General features: G+C 40.7%; 1 protein-coding gene across 1 annotated transcript; it reads left to right on the top strand.

The window, feature by feature from the left end:
• Window positions 1–371: 371 nt before the first annotated feature.
• LOC138971645 (CD9 antigen-like) lies at window positions 372–15,574 on the top strand. The gene is made up of 7 exons (XM_070344413.1): window positions 372–641; window positions 974–1,048; window positions 1,536–1,631; window positions 1,957–2,046; window positions 6,030–6,113; window positions 7,221–7,276; window positions 9,578–15,574. Exons 1-7 carry the CDS (start codon window positions 495–497, stop codon window positions 9,582–9,584), a joined length of 555 nt encoding a protein of 184 aa, XP_070200514.1. The 5' UTR covers window positions 372–494; the 3' UTR covers window positions 9,585–15,574.
• The last annotated feature ends 7 nt before the right edge of the window (window positions 15,575–15,581 follow it).

The following is a 15,581-nucleotide window of genomic DNA, read 5'->3' as shown; positions in this document are numbered from 1 at the left end:
TCTTTTCTCTTGTGTGGACAGTTGCTGTGCTGTGGACCAATGTCTAGCTACGTGGACTTTCAATTTATTGTTCCTTACAATTTCTTGTTTCTTACAATTTATTGTTTCTTTCAATTTCTTGTTTCTTAAAATTTCTTGTTTCTTACTATTCTGTGTATCTTACAATATGTTTCCTCGTGTGTTTACGGTTGCTGGGCTGTGCGATCCTGAGCGTTGGCATATTAATGGTTGCGGGTGGACTAATTTCTTGTTTCTTACAATTTATTTATTTTTTACAAGAAATTCTTACAATTTCTTAAGACATTCTTACAATTTCTTGTTTCTTACAATTTCTTGCTCCTTGCAATTTCTTGCTCCTTACAATTTCTTGCTCCTTACAATTTCTTGTTTCTTTCTATTGAATTATTTCTTACAATGTTTATTCTCGCGTGTGTTTACAGTTGCTGGGCTGTGCGATCCTGGGCGTGGGAATATGGCTGCGGGTGGACCCCAACATGGCCAAGTACGTCAACCAGGCGGAGGAGATCAACGTATTTTACACGCTGGCTTACGTCCTGATGGCCATCGGCGTCGTCATCATGGTCATCGGCTTCCTGGGCTGCTGCGGGGCCATCCGGGAGAGCCAGTGCATGCTGGGAGCGGTCAGTTGCTTTTAACATTGGCACAGGCACAGAAATACACGCACATATATATACACATGTGCGCTCGCAGGAATGCACGAACGCATACATACAAAGTCTGGTATGATCCAGAATCGGTGTGTGTGTGCTATCTGCTTGTCTGTATGTCCGTATGTCTGTGTAATTTGTCTGTTTGTTTGTTTGTTTGTTTGTTTGTTTGTTTGTTTGTGTAGTTGTTGTTTTTGTTTTTGTCCAGTTGTTGTACAATGCAATAGCAGGACCAGATTGCTCAGATTATTTTGAACACAGTCATGTGTTATCCATTCTTTGACTGTGCGTTTTTATGTGTGCAGTTCTTCATTATGCTCTTCATCATCTTTACCATTCTGCTGGGCTTCGGCATCTATGCAGTCGTGGAGAAAGACACGGTGAGGCATATGCAGACATGGGTCTTATTTACAGAGCCACTGATAGATTGATCGAATATGACCAGAGCTGACAGTTTATAAATGACAACAGCGTGACGACAGACGATATAGATTGTTTACCCTTTTCAAACTTGTGTTTGCACCACACACAAAAACTTTTCAATGAAGCTGACGGAAGCTATTCCAATACAATGCAATCCTTTTGGAATCTGTTATTACCACATTTCAATTTGAATTAGATTTTTTTAAATGTTAATGAATACGCTTAGATATTGACTTGGCTTCAATCAGAAGACGAAGACTACAACGACGAAGATGACGATGATGGTGATGGCGACGACGACGACGATGATGATGATGGTGGCGATGATGATGATGATGATGATGATGATGATGATGATGATGATGATGATGATGATGATGATGATGATGATGATGATGATGATGATGATGATGATGATGATGATGATGATGATGAATCTGGCAGATGAAAGACGCGGTGGGCAATATGCTGGACAGGGCGGTGCGGGACTACGACAGCGATTCAGACAGCCGCAAGTTCATGGACAATATTCAGGAAGAGGTCAGTAACCTTATTGTGGGCGTGTGTGTGTGACTGTGTGTGTGTGTGTGTGTGTGTGTGTGTGTGTATGTGTGTGTGTGTGACTGTGTGTAGGTGTGTGTGACTGTGTGTGTGTCTTTCTATGTGTGAGTGTGTGTGTATTTCTGTGTTTCCGTGTGTGTGTGTGTGTGTGTGTGTGTGTGTGGTGTGTGTGTGGTGTGTGTGTGTGTGTGTGTGTGTGAGTGACTACGTGTGTCTGTGTATGTGTGTGTGTATGTGAGTGTGTGTGTGTGTTGTAGTTGTTGTTTCTCCAGCCGTATGTACATTTCATTTTGCTTTTGCACAGTTTGGCTGCTGCGGTTCTCGCAATGGCGCTCAAGACTATAAAGAGACCGTCCATGTCCCCGATTCCTGCCAACCGGAAAATAGAGATGAGGTGAGTGTGTGAGTGTGCGTGCGTGCGTGCGTGCGTGCGTGCGTGCGTGCGTGCGTTTAATCTCAATTTGTTTTTTAACGAACATTTACTGTTTAGTAAAAATTTGAAATATGAAGACGCAAACAGTCACGACAGGTTGTTTACTTCAGTTGTTTGTTCACTTCTACATCATCCTCGATTGAGCATCTTTCTTTTGCAGACGACCCTTTTTTGTTGGATGATGTTTTTGTTGTTTTTTCCCATTTTTAGTCATTTTATAATAACCCGCTATTACGAGTTAGTCGTGTGACAGAGAGTTTTCTTGCACACGAGACTGTAGATGTCTCACGACGGCGTAGCCGAAGTGAGACAGCAGCAGTCGAGTGTGCAAGAAAACTCTCTGTCACACGACTAACTCGTAATAACGATTATGTCTCACAGCATAGGCATAGAAAGACAGAAATGAGTTTTGGGGGACGAAATAACAGGCACAAAACAAGACTGAAAAACACAATTGCCCTTTTACACATACCCTACACACGCATGCGCGCAGAAGATAGATTCAATGAGTTTCGTGTCTTTTCTGGTTGAATGCATTCAACAAAGTATCAACCAACGTTTCTGAATCTTTCAATAAAAAAAGATAAACTTATTTTGAACCAAACAGCACATACCAACGAAAGCTAAACACACAAACACACACATGCACTAACACAGATTGAATGCAAAGCGCGAACGAACTCGGAGGATTTTTGTAGGTCAGGTCGTGGGAAAGTCCACCCGAAATGTTCCACAGGGGAACTGGTTGTGTTTGTATTGTTTATTTTCTCACAGTGATGTTGATGGTTTTTACAGTGCCGTTTTGAAAGAATATTTTCCGAATTTGGGGCACACTTTTGACTTTTGGTTCGTTTATCTCGTCGAAGTAACATTCGAGTGTTTCTAAATCAAAACCTTCCAACACCGCTGGTGCAGATTAGACCTGCCTGACTATCTGCGTGGGTGTTAGAGCTGAAGACGAAGCCTCAATCGCCAAAGCGTCACCTATCTGTAGGTCCTGAGCACCGGATGTACGTTGATACGTGGTGAGATCCGCACGGAACTGTCTATGCAACTTTTCCTAGTCACAGGTGTAAGGTTCGATCTTTTCTTTGAAATTTCGTCCTCTGTGTACGTAGCAAAGCGTTTCGCCATTTTCGGTTTTCGTTGCAGACGACGATAGTGAAAGTAGTACCTATTGTTTTGTTTTGACCTTTCGTATTCAGGGTTCTTAATTGAAGCTTGGTAAAGGGAGCTTGTCGTGTAAGTGGAAAGTTGACGAAGCTTTTGAAAACAAAAATTGGATGAAGAAGAAAATGTGGCTTTCAGGAGAACGGGGTTGGTGTTATTCTTTTCCCGTCAAACACGAAGTACACAGATAAAACGTGGTTGACTGACCAAGGCCTGTTGGCACACTATTCAGAATGCACAACAAAATGTAACAACACTTTGATACCCATTTTTCTACGTTCGTGATCACTTGAAATGAATACTGAAAACATAAGTGTTTAAGGTAGTGACTGAATGTATGTGAAGGTAACATTTTGCAGAAATAAATGCATAATCAAAATAATTGATTTCGGCATCAAAGCGTGTAACATACAATCTTGCACACGTTTGCTTTAGTAGTGGCAAAGAAGGAATGCGTGTGACATCAATGTTGCTTTAGGGTAACCCGACCGACCCTATTTTGTCCTGCCGACTTTTTATATTTAGTCAAGTTTTGACTAAATATTTTAACATCGAGGGGGAATCGAAACGAGGGTCGTGGTGTATGTGCGTGCGTGTGTGTGTGCGTGCGTGTGTGTGTGTGTGTGTGTGTGTGTGTAGAGCGATTCAGACTAAACTACTGGACCGATCTTTATGAAATTTGACATGAGAGTTCCTGGGTATGAAATCCCCGAAAGTTTTTTTCATTTTTTGAGTCACTTGAGAAAAAGTGACTCTATGTAATCGGTCAGTGTTAGTCTGTCCGGCCGGCCGTCCGGCCGGCCGGCCGTCCGTAGACACCACCTTAACGTTGGACTTTTCTCGGAAACTATCAAAGCGATCCGGCTCATATTTTGTTTAGTCGTGACCTCCAATGACCTCTACACTTTAACGATGGTTTCGTTGACCTTTGACCTTTTTCAAGGTCACAGGTCAGCGTCAAAGGAAAAATTAGACATTTTATATCTTTGACAAAGTTCATCGGATGTGATTGAAACTTTGTAGGATTATTCTTTACATCAAAGTATTTACATCTGTAGCCTTTTACGAACGTTATCAGAAAAACAAGGGAGATAACTAGCCTTTTCTGTTCGGCAACACACAACTTAACGTTGGGCTTTTCTCGGAAACTATAAAAGTGACCGGGCTCAAATTTTATGTGAACGTGACTCCCAGTGACCTCTACACTTTGACGTCTGCTTTGGTGACCTTTGACCTTTTTCAAGGTCACAGGTATGTCTTGAAGGAAAAAAATTGAAATATCATATCTCTGAAACTATTCATCGGATTTGATTCAAACTTTATAGGATTATTCTTTACATCAAATTATTTACATCTGTATTGTGTTGTGTATAGCAATTTCTTCCTGTCCATCTGATGCCTCATATAATATTCAGAACTGCGAAAGTGACTCGATCGAGCGTTTGCTCTTCTTGTTTGATAAATGTCTTTGATGACGTCATATCCGGCTTTTCGTGAAAGTTGAGGCGGCACTGTCACGCCCTCATTTTTCAACCAAATTGGTTAAAATTTTGGTCAAGTAATCTTCGACGAAGCCCGGGGTTCGGTATTGCATTTCAGCTTGGTGGCTTAAAAATTAATTAATGACTTTGGTCATTAAAAATCTGAAAATTGTAAAAAAAAAAAAAAAATTTATAAAACGATCCAAATTTACGTTTATCTTATTCTCCATCATTTGCTGATTCCAAAAACATATAAATATGTTATATTCGGATTAAAAACAAGCTCTGAAAATTAAATATATAAAAATTATGATCAAAATTAAATTTTCGAAATCAATTTAAAAACACTTTCATCTTATTCCTTGTCGGTTCCTGATTCCAAAAACATATAGATATGATATGTTTGGATTAAAAACACGCTCAGAAAGTTAAAACAAAGAGAGGTACAGAAAAGCGTGCTATCCTTCTTAGCGCAACTACTACCCCGCTCTTCTTGTCAATTTCACTGCCTTTGCCATGAGCGGTGGACTGACGATGCAACGAGTATACGGTCTTGCTGAAAAATGGCAGCTACTTGACTAAATATTGTATTTTCGCCTTACGCGACTTGTTTTTCATTTGGCACGATTTGCGAACCATACCGAGACTAAGACCGGCACGGTTGGCCTAGTGGTAAGGCGTCCGCTCCGTGATCGGGAGGTCGTGGGTTCGAACCCCGGCCGGGTCATACCCAAGACTTTAAAATTGGCAATCTAGTGGCTGCTCCGCCTGGCGTCTGGCATTATGGGGTTAGTGCTAGGACTGGTTGGTCCGGTGTCAGAATAATGTGACTGGGTGAGACATGAAGCCTGTGCTGCGACTTCTGTCTTGTGTGTGGCGCACGTTAAATGTCAAAGCAGCACCGCCCTGATATGGCCCTTCGTGGTCGGCTGGGCGTTAAGCAAACAAACAAACAAACAAACAAACCGAGACTAAGAGAAGTAACCTCCTTTAAAATCGTCTAAAAAAAAATTTGAATTAAAAAGTTTAAAAAGCCGACCTACCGCCCTATCTTTTTTGGTCACGTCACCCTAAACCAACATTTTAAAATTTGTTTTGGCCTAAAGAGGTCGATCTTTGCCTGTACGTGTCTGAAGGGACTAATTAAAGATTATTTTTTTATATTTTAGGATTTTGATACATAATTTAGGGTTAGGGTTAGTTTGTGTTTGCCTTGTCTGGACCGTGGAGCATTTGATGATTTCTGAAAAAGACAAATGCAAGGTTGTTTTTCTTTTCTCGCTTTTTATTTAGGCATGCGATAAGCGGTTCTTTGCCTGGATTGCGGAGCATCTCACCATTGTAGCAGGGATAGCGATCGCCATTGCCATCGTCCTGGTAAGTGTTTTGTCTCTATTGTTCTGTGTATATTCCGCGTGAACATCAGGCCTTTTAATTAAGTTCTTATGATTTTATTGAGTACAAGGGCATAAATAGTATATCTATGTCTTGTTTCGTAGGAAAGTAAGCAGATTAAGATAATTAATAATTATCTTTGGAGTTGGCAAGCATTGGTACGTAGAATTGCACGTCTTCGGTTGTATGACTTCGAGAGCCAAAATACGGAATACAGAATCTTTAATTGCCCAAGGTTGGGAATTTGTGATGACATTGCGGTTAAGAAACATTCCAATCCAGCCATATTATACATCAACACACGCATCTCATCTTCAATCAAAACTATTAAATGTTCGGCCCGAAGGGTTTCTTCGAGGTATTACAGACGAAGCGTCTGAGTTAACGACACTTGAAAGAGAGAGGTAGAAAACAAGAGACAGAGAGATTGAGGGGGGGGGGGGGTGGGGGTGGGGAGGGGGGGTGGGGGGGGGGGGGGGTGGAGTTCTCCCAAATCAAAGATGCGCGCAGCTCAGACTGCACACAAGGGTTGTCAAGAGAGACCCCTGAGAAGATAGGGTCTAGAAGACGGGGGAGTGTTAAAATTAGGGTCAGTTTACAGAGAGTATCAACAGAGTATATGAGAAAACAGGGTCATAAAAAGGGATGGAGGCTTGCATCAGCGCTGAGGTGCACGAGAAAGTTAGCAGCCGGGTGGGAGCCAGCCGCGGTGTTGGATTGGTTGAATTTGAGATGTGTTGTGATTCCAACGAATCAAGCCCCCCCGGTTTGTTCTCTCCCGCTTGGGTGGCACCCACTTTCGCTTCGTGCACCGCAGCCCTGGGGGCTTAAAATGGAAGGGGTCTTGAATCTGGGGGCTTAAAATGGAAGGGGTCTTGAATCTGGGGGCTTAAAATAGAAGGGGTCTTGAATCTGGGGGCTTAAAATGGAAGGGGTCTTGAATCTGGGGGCTTTAAATGGAAGGGGTCTTGAATCTGGGGGCTTAAAATGGAAGGGGTCTTGAATCTGGGGGCTTAAAACGGGGGTTCCAGTGTATTGTTTTTCAGTTCCTTTGAGGTGAGTGACAATCATGTTCCTTTCACTGTGCAGATTCTGGGAATGATCTTCTCCATGGTTCTCTGCTGTGCGCTCCGAGACGGGGCTGTGTAAGGAATCTTTGTTTGTCTGTGTGTTTATGTGTCTGCATTTGAGTCTGTGCGTCTGCATGTCTGTCTGCCTGCGCTTCTTCATGTATGTCTGTTTGTCTGTCTGTCTGTCTCTCCATGCGTCTGCATGTGTCTGTCTGTGTGTAAGTCTGTCCGTCTGTCTCCAATGTGTGTGTTAGGTTGCTGTTGTTGACTGTGCTTAGTCTTGTTGCTATGTTATTTTAGGCTGAATTTTTGTGTGTGGTTTTATTGGAATTGTTAAGCGAGTAGAGCTATTATTGGGTCTTTCGCTTTAGAAAAGTGATTTATCATTATTACTATTATTATTATAATTACTATTTTCCTTCAAGTTAATCACCAATCACTGCGAATAACTTGAAAGAAATGGGAATGTAAGAGGCTTCTATATATATATATACGACTTGTGTCTGTCTCTGTGTGTGTGTGTGTGTGTGTGTGTGTGTGTGTGTGTGTGTGTGTGTGTGTGTGTGTGTGTGTGTGTGTGTCCGTCCGCGATGCACGCCCAAGGTTCTCGATGGATCTGTTTCAAATTTGGTGGGCATATTCAGGTAGACCCCGGACACAACCTGCTCGATGAGATATTTCAACACGTGCTCTCAGCGCGCAGCGCTGAACCGATTTTGGTTTTTCTCTGGATCCATTCCCAGTAACTCTTCCTTATCTTCTCCAGTGTTTTCAGCGTTTATCTCCCTTCCTTCGTGTGGCGTCAATCCATATTCCCGTTACTACGTTACTATTTTTAGAATGTCACTGCACTGTCCAGAACGCTTTCATTGCACCCGTAAGTTGTCCTTACTGTAAAAGTCGAATCCATTTATAGCCACGCGAAAAATACACTGTCATCTATCTCTAGATATTTATAGATATAGATATCTATATATATATACGACTAGTGTCTGTGTGTCTGTCTGTCTGTCTGTCTGTGCGCGATGCGCGGCCAAGGTTCTCGATGGATCTGTTTCAAATTTGGTGATCATATTCAGGTACACCCTGGACACAACCTGGTCGATGAGATATTTCAACACGTGCTCTCAGCGCGCAGCGCTGTGCGCGCTGAACCGATTTTGTTTTTGTTTTGGTCTGGATCCACTACCAGTAACTCTTCCTTATCTTCTCCAGTGTTTTTAGCCGCGATTATCTCCCTTCCTCCGTGTGGCGTCAATCCATATTCCCGTTACTACGTTACTATTTTTAGAAGGTCACTGCACGTTACTATTTTTAGAAGGTCTCCAGTGTTTTGCGCGTTTATCTCCTTTCCTTCGTGTGCCGGCGAAGCCGGCGTACACCCGGCAAAGCCGGGTCCCAGGCGCAGCCTGGTATTGGGCTCTACTTCTTCCCGGCGAAGCCGGTACCCGGCGAAGCGGGTAATCATCTAGTACATATATATACGACTTCTCTGTGTGTGTGTATGTTTGTGTGTGTGTGTGGGCAACACCTGCGGATTGTAGAGTTCTGTTTGTGATGTGGTCTGGCGGCTTTGGTGTGTCTGTATGGTCAGGCCTTCCTTCGAGAAGCCATAACAGTTATTCTCAATCCCGTTTGAGTGGACTTCGCCTTCAAAGGTGATTGTGGTGTTTCGGCACTCGGTTACATTTGGCGTCGTCGACAGCGATGGGACTCGACATGAAATGTTCAGGCCACTGAATCATTTTCGTGCTGTTCCCATTCCACCTGGGAGGGACCTAAGCTTGGCGGGTCCATGGTTCGGAACTTTGGGGACAAAGTTCATTCAAAGGGGGTCGAGTGTGACAGGGAGAAAACCGTCGCCCTTCACAGCAGACTCTGCAGAGTTGTTCGCCTTAGAAGTTGTGGGCTTTCCTTGCATGTACCCGTAAGTTGTCCTCACTGTAAAAGTGCAAAGGTCGAATCTATTTATCGAAAAATCCACTGTCATCTATCTCTATATATTTATATATATAGATAGATATATACGGCTTCTGTGTGTGTGTGTGTGTGTGTGTGTGTGTGTGTGTGTGTGTGTGTGTGTGTGTGTGTGTGTGTGTGTGTGTGTAGGCAACACCTGTGGATTGTAGAGTTCTGTTTGTGATGGGGTCTGGCGGCTTTTGTCTGTCTGTATGTTCTGGCATTTGAGAAGCCATAACAGATAATATAGGGCTTAGAAAAAAGCTCTAAAATTCTCAATCCCGTTTGAGAGGACTTCGCCTTCAAAGGTGATTGTGGTGAACCGCCACGCTGTCTGTCTCTGTCTCGCGATTCACCCCGGCAAAGCCGGGTATTCCTCTGGTTAATCTATATGTGTTTGATCTCTCTCTGTTTCAGAGCGTAAACTGTGAGAAAAACAACATCTGGTCCGTGTGACTGACAATTTCTCACCACCTTGGATTGCCCCGATATCGATGGAAAGATCTGCACGAGTCAAGGGAAACAACTCTTGCGGGCGGAGAACAAATTTGGAACACAGGGTTGTCGTTTGCATGATACCTACTCTCCCTTTGTTCAAAAACTGCTTATCGATGCCGTGCGAAGTTTCAGTTGAATGATTCCTGTGAACTGTTGAGAAAAGAACAAGTGTGTTCGCTAAAAGTAAGGGTATATTGAGCGTAACTGTAGCTGCCATTTTTATTCATAATAAGAGTTTTTTTAAGTGCAGGTTCAGTGTTTTAAGTTTATTTTAATCTCAGCATTAGTAGCATAGATTTCTGTTCTGTATATATTTGAAGTTTAAAAAAGATATATTTCTTAGTTTTCTTTTTTTTGTGTGTAATGTTTTTATTCAGACTGTTGGATAGTAAATAATTTGTATTTATTGATTTTTAAGGTCTGTGCTATTTCTTGAAATTACATGTACATTGCATGAATTTTACTTTAATAACTGCACAATTTTTCTTGGTTGGGTGTTTGTATTACCAAACAGCCTTTTCTTTGGTTCTTGCAGATCTATATTCTTGCCATATTTTTTCACTTTTTGAATTTTTTCCTTTTTTTGTTTTAATCCATATTATACTGTACTGTATATGCTGTGTATGTTCTAAAAATCGGATTTAGTTTGTGTCTTTTTGTCTTGTAAATGGTATCATGAGAACAATAATTGAGGCTTTTTCAATTTAAAAAGCTTGGAAGAAAAAGAAATATGTGAGCTTAAGCATGTATATATATAAGGCATAGTATGCAACCAAAGGGATAGCAATATGATAGTCACTGGTGTAAATATCCCTTTGTTTAATTTAAAGATCCAAACTATATTGTAAAACCGTGGTAACAATCGACAAGCAATCACACAAACAGCACTCAGGCACAGACAGACACACATGCACTCAGGCACAGACAGACACACATGCACGCATGCACTCGTAGGCGCGCGCGCACAGACACACACACACACACACACACTTACATTTAACTGAACAACTACATAATGCACGTCCAATTTATATAAAATAGCAAATCCCTAGAATGCTTAAGGCACACAGTTGCTTAAATGATTGAAACAAAAGCATACACAGATAAAATAGAGTTGTTTTTGTGGGGATTGTGGTATCAGTTTGCACAGCTATACCCAACATGTTGCCTTTCTTGTCTCTTTAGTGAGTCTACTTAGCTACCTTATTTTTCTCAAAAATCTGCATATATAAATTCAAAACAGATTGCTCAATGTTATTTTTATGCCATTTACGAACAAGCGCAGTTGTTTGTAGAACTTTTATACCTTTGAAAGTATTGAAAGTATGTTTTTCATTACATTTTACATTTTGCATCATACATACTTCTTTCTTTTCTTTTTCTTTTTCTTTTTTTCAACAGCAGACAGTCGTTTATTCATTGGGGAATTCTTCTTCTTCAGCGTTCGACGATGGCTGTGTCTAGATTGGGGAATGATATTGAAAACAAGCTTAATTATATACAATTTTATATTTTTGGTAATTGTATCTCCCAGTAGAGCTCAAAAACAGAGAGTTGGCATATTAACAGACTAGTAAAGGTACCGGTAGTCAGGTTTTTTATATCAGTGGAAAACTGTGTTGAAAATTATGCATGTGCATTAAACCTGACTTGTTCTTGTTTCCATATCTGTCGGGTCTACTTGGGCAGCTTGTCGTAGCGAAGATTTTGGTCCCGTCTTTTTGTTTTATTTGTTACATGCTGAAAATGTTGGTTTGGACACTCACAAATGTTAGCAATAGTCAAGTCAAATGTATGACTACCCACGCCTTCTTCAATGAAATGATAGTGCACAAATGTTAGCAATAGTCAGTCAAATGTATGACTACCCACGCCTTCTTCAATGAAATGATAGTGAAGGAAGTAACCGAGAGACAGAATTTTTGAGACTTTTTCTTTTCTCTCGGATTTAGAGTTTACCTCTACTTTGAAAGTCAAATAATGTTCTGTCTTTAGCTTTCGTTGGAGAAACACAATAATACTGTTATTACTTACTACATGTACTCGAAAGAGAAAGTCAACAACTTTGAACCCCCCGCGGGTTTGGGGGAAGAATTTACCCGATGCTCCCCAGCATGTCATAAGAGGCGACTAACGGATTCTGTTTCTCCTTTTACCCTTGTTAAGTGTTTCTTGTATAGAATATAGTCAATTTTTGTAAAGATTGTAGTCAAGCAGTATGTAAGAAATGTTAAGTCCTTTGTACTGGAAACTTGCATTCTCCCAGTAAGGTAATATATTGTACTACGTTGCACGCCCCTGGAGCAAATTTTTGATTAGTGCTTTTGTGAACAAGAAACAATTGACAAGTGGCTCTATCCCCTCTCCCCCCTTTCCCCGTTGCGATATAACCTTCGTGGTTGAAAACGACGTTAAACACCAAATAAAGAAAAGAACAACTTTGATAAGTTTATGAGTCTGTATAAGGGAAGCAGGAAAGAAAATGTTTCTGTGCTGGTCCTTAAAAGTAAGATGGATTGTACAATCATTTACGTATATGATGAGCAAAATCATGTGAAATCATTTACAATACTCATGAATGTGCAGTGAATTGTCTTCGTATTTAAAGGTACCAACCATCCTTCTTGCGCAACTAATCATGTTCACCGCCACAAATCTGAGCAGACTTTTGACACAGGATGGGTTCATCTTTTCACTTGGATATAGACCAAAAATATACAGCCTAGCTGCTTTCAGTTTGGATATAGACCAGAATTCTACAGCCTAGCTGCTTTCAGTTTGGATATAGACCAGAATTATACAGCCTAGCCGCTTTCAGTTTGGATATAGACCAGAATTATACAGCCTAGCCGCTTTCAGTTTGGATATAGACCAGAATTATACAGCCTAGCCGCTTTCAGTTTGGATATAGACCAGAATTATACAGCCTAGCTGCTTTCAGTTTGGATATAGACCAGAATTATACAGCCTAGCCGCTTTCAGTTTGGATATAGACCAGAATTATACAGCCTAGCCGCTTTCAGTTTGGATATAGACCAGAATTATACAGCCTAGCTGCTTTCTGTTTGGATATAGACCAGAATGATACAGCCTTGCTGCTTTCTGTTTGGATATAGATCAGAATTATACAGCCTTGCTGCTTTCTGTTTGAATATAGACCAAAATTATACAGCCTTGCTGCTTTCTGTTTGAAAAAAGACCAGAATTATGCAGCCTTGCTGCTTTCAGTTTGGATATAGACCAGAATTATACAGCCTAGCTGCTTTCTGTTTGGATATAGACTAGAATTATACAGCCTAGCTGCTTTCTGTTTGGATATAGACCAGAATTATACAGCCTAGCCGCTTTCTGTTTGGACAAAGACCAGAATTATACAGCCTAGCTGCTTTCTGTTTGGATATAGACCAGAATTATACAGCCTAGCTGCTTTCTGTTTGGATATAGACCAGAATTATACAGCCTAGCCGCTTTCTGTTTGGACAAAGACCAGAATTATACAGCCTAGCTGCTTTCTGTTTTGACAAAGACCAATAATCTACAGCGTAGCTGCTATCAGTTTTGGACATCGACCAAAATTCTACAGTCAAGCTGCTTCAAGTACAGAATGGGTTTTTGTTGCTGAATAAAATTCACAGATTGACATAGGTGCCATTTTGAACCTTAATTCAGCAACAAATCCACACAGTGCACTGAAAGCAGCCTGTCTGTAGATTGTGGGTGTACCTTGAAGCATGCTATTTTCCTCTGTAAAAGCCTGGTCAGATCTGTTGTGGCGAACACATGTTGAAGTACGTGAGAAGGATTGTTCCTTTAAATGTATTACCATTGTGTGGTGACTCTTACTTTGTGCTTGTTGACTATCTATTCCTATAACTGTTTTTAAAAAATCTGGTTGATACCATTCTTATTATAATTATTATTGACTGTGCCTGTACCACATCACTATACCATGTTTCTGGCGTTATGTATGTATGTATGTAAGTGTGTACATTTATCGTCAAGATCAGTACTAGTTCAGAATACCATTGTCAATCTGTTCACTGTTTCAAATTCGTCATTGGTTTGGTTGTGAGAGTATTCTGGCTGTATTTTTTGTGACCAGCTATCGTGAGGCTGGTTGTGAATTTACACTATTTGTGCAAAGTTGCAGACATTTAATCTAACATTTAAAGGACTAAGCAGAAACCTGAAGTAACATCCAAGCCTACCCTTTGATTTGGAGGGATATTGTTTGCCAAAAACCAACGGCTATCTGAAAACATATCTTTCGCTTTTAACTGACACGCTTTGTGCGGTCTTTTAAAGTTAACCAGATGTAACTTAATTATTTCTTCAGCAAAATAGTTTGCAAATTTCCCGCAGTGGGGCACTGCGGTTATGAAATTAAAAGCCCCTCCTGTTTTTGGAACCGCAGGAGCTTTCTAGTTTGCTGTTAGGTAGATTTTTGGTTCCTCTTTCCTGTCATGCTCTCTTTTTCTTCATGAATTCTTTTCTTTTTTCTGCCTTCTTGCTCATTCACCTGTATTTTTTCCAAAAATCTCTTCTCTTGCCGCTTGTCTCGCGATTCATGTATAGTTTAATCTGTTAGTGTTCTGATGTAAGTCCAGCAGTAGATAGGTTAAGCCTATTTTAACATACTGGAAACTGGTAATCTTCCAGTAGGTATTAATTTAGTTTTACTAAAGCCTGCTGGGACACAAGTAATGGGTTAGTGCATTTGTAAACAGGAATCGCTTGACAAGTGGCCCCCTTCATCCCCCCTTCCTCGTCCTGATATGGCTCTGCGTAGTCGGCTGGACGTTAAGCAACAAATAAACAAACAAACAAACAAGTTTGCAAATTAACAAATAGCATCCACAATGAGTATATCCCGTCCATTATGAGAAATATATTTTATTATGAAAATGAAAACAAGTACATAAAGCTTGGCATAAAATAGACATTTTGCATTTTGACCATTATTATAGACCTCGCCATGCCCTGCTAAGAAATTGACGGAAGATCTTTGAAAATGAAAGTAGTTAAGCATTAACGTCAAATTTATAATCATGTCCAGTTTACTGAGATGGACTTTATCTTTGTTATTGTCTTTTTTCTATGTTGTGTGTCTTGTTGATGTACTTGCTAAGCAGTTGTCAGGCTACATACCTTGCTGGTTGAAAAAATATGGAAAAAAACATGGCTAGAAATGTGTTTTTCATTGTACAGTAGTAGATAAATGTAGCATCAGTGGTATTCTCCACTGGATGCAGATCACATGGTTTCTTTTCCGTGTTTTTGTCTTAATATGTAGAGCTGTTTTGATTGTGTACAATGAGTAGATTTCTTGTATAGCCTGTTTGAGGGACTTGCAGTGGACGTTTTTTATTATTAAAAAAAATCAAAGCAACATTTTATAGTACTTAAGTTTTTTCAGGACGATTAGCACTAGCTTGTGTTAAAAGGGTTAAGTGCTACCACCAATCCTTTTTGTCTCTCCCTTAGTAAATAGCAAGATCTAGATGTGGCACTTTTGAGGACATGTACGGGAACGTGTACGGGTAACGTCATCAAATCTAGTTTTTACGTCACGCGTTTGCCAAGATCTGCAGTCTTGGTGGGAGCAAAACAACGTATGCATTTGGAACATTGGAGAAAAAAGTGAGTCACGGGTGACGCAATATCGACACTACACGTACAGGTCTTTGCTACACGTTCGATTATCTAGAACACTGTAATGTTTGATTGATACGACCAGAAATCGGTCAATTCTAGCACCGGAGGAGCCTCAGTGAGATCTCAACACTGACCTCTCTGGCCAGTCAAGTGTGCCGGTCGCATGTTTTTTCACACCTGTTAAGTTCTGTTTCACTGCATTCTGTCCAATGAGCGTGACAGTTTTAAGAATCACTTAAGTTCTAGTGAATATAAAGTTTTTTTTAAA

Source organism: Littorina saxatilis, linkage group LG7 (assembly GCF_037325665.1).
Source record: "Littorina saxatilis isolate snail1 linkage group LG7, US_GU_Lsax_2.0, whole genome shotgun sequence".
NCBI classification, from domain to species: domain Eukaryota; kingdom Metazoa; phylum Mollusca; class Gastropoda; order Littorinimorpha; family Littorinidae; genus Littorina; species Littorina saxatilis.
Note: the sequence above shows the minus strand (reverse complement) of the source record. Positions and strands in the feature narration are given on the sequence as shown.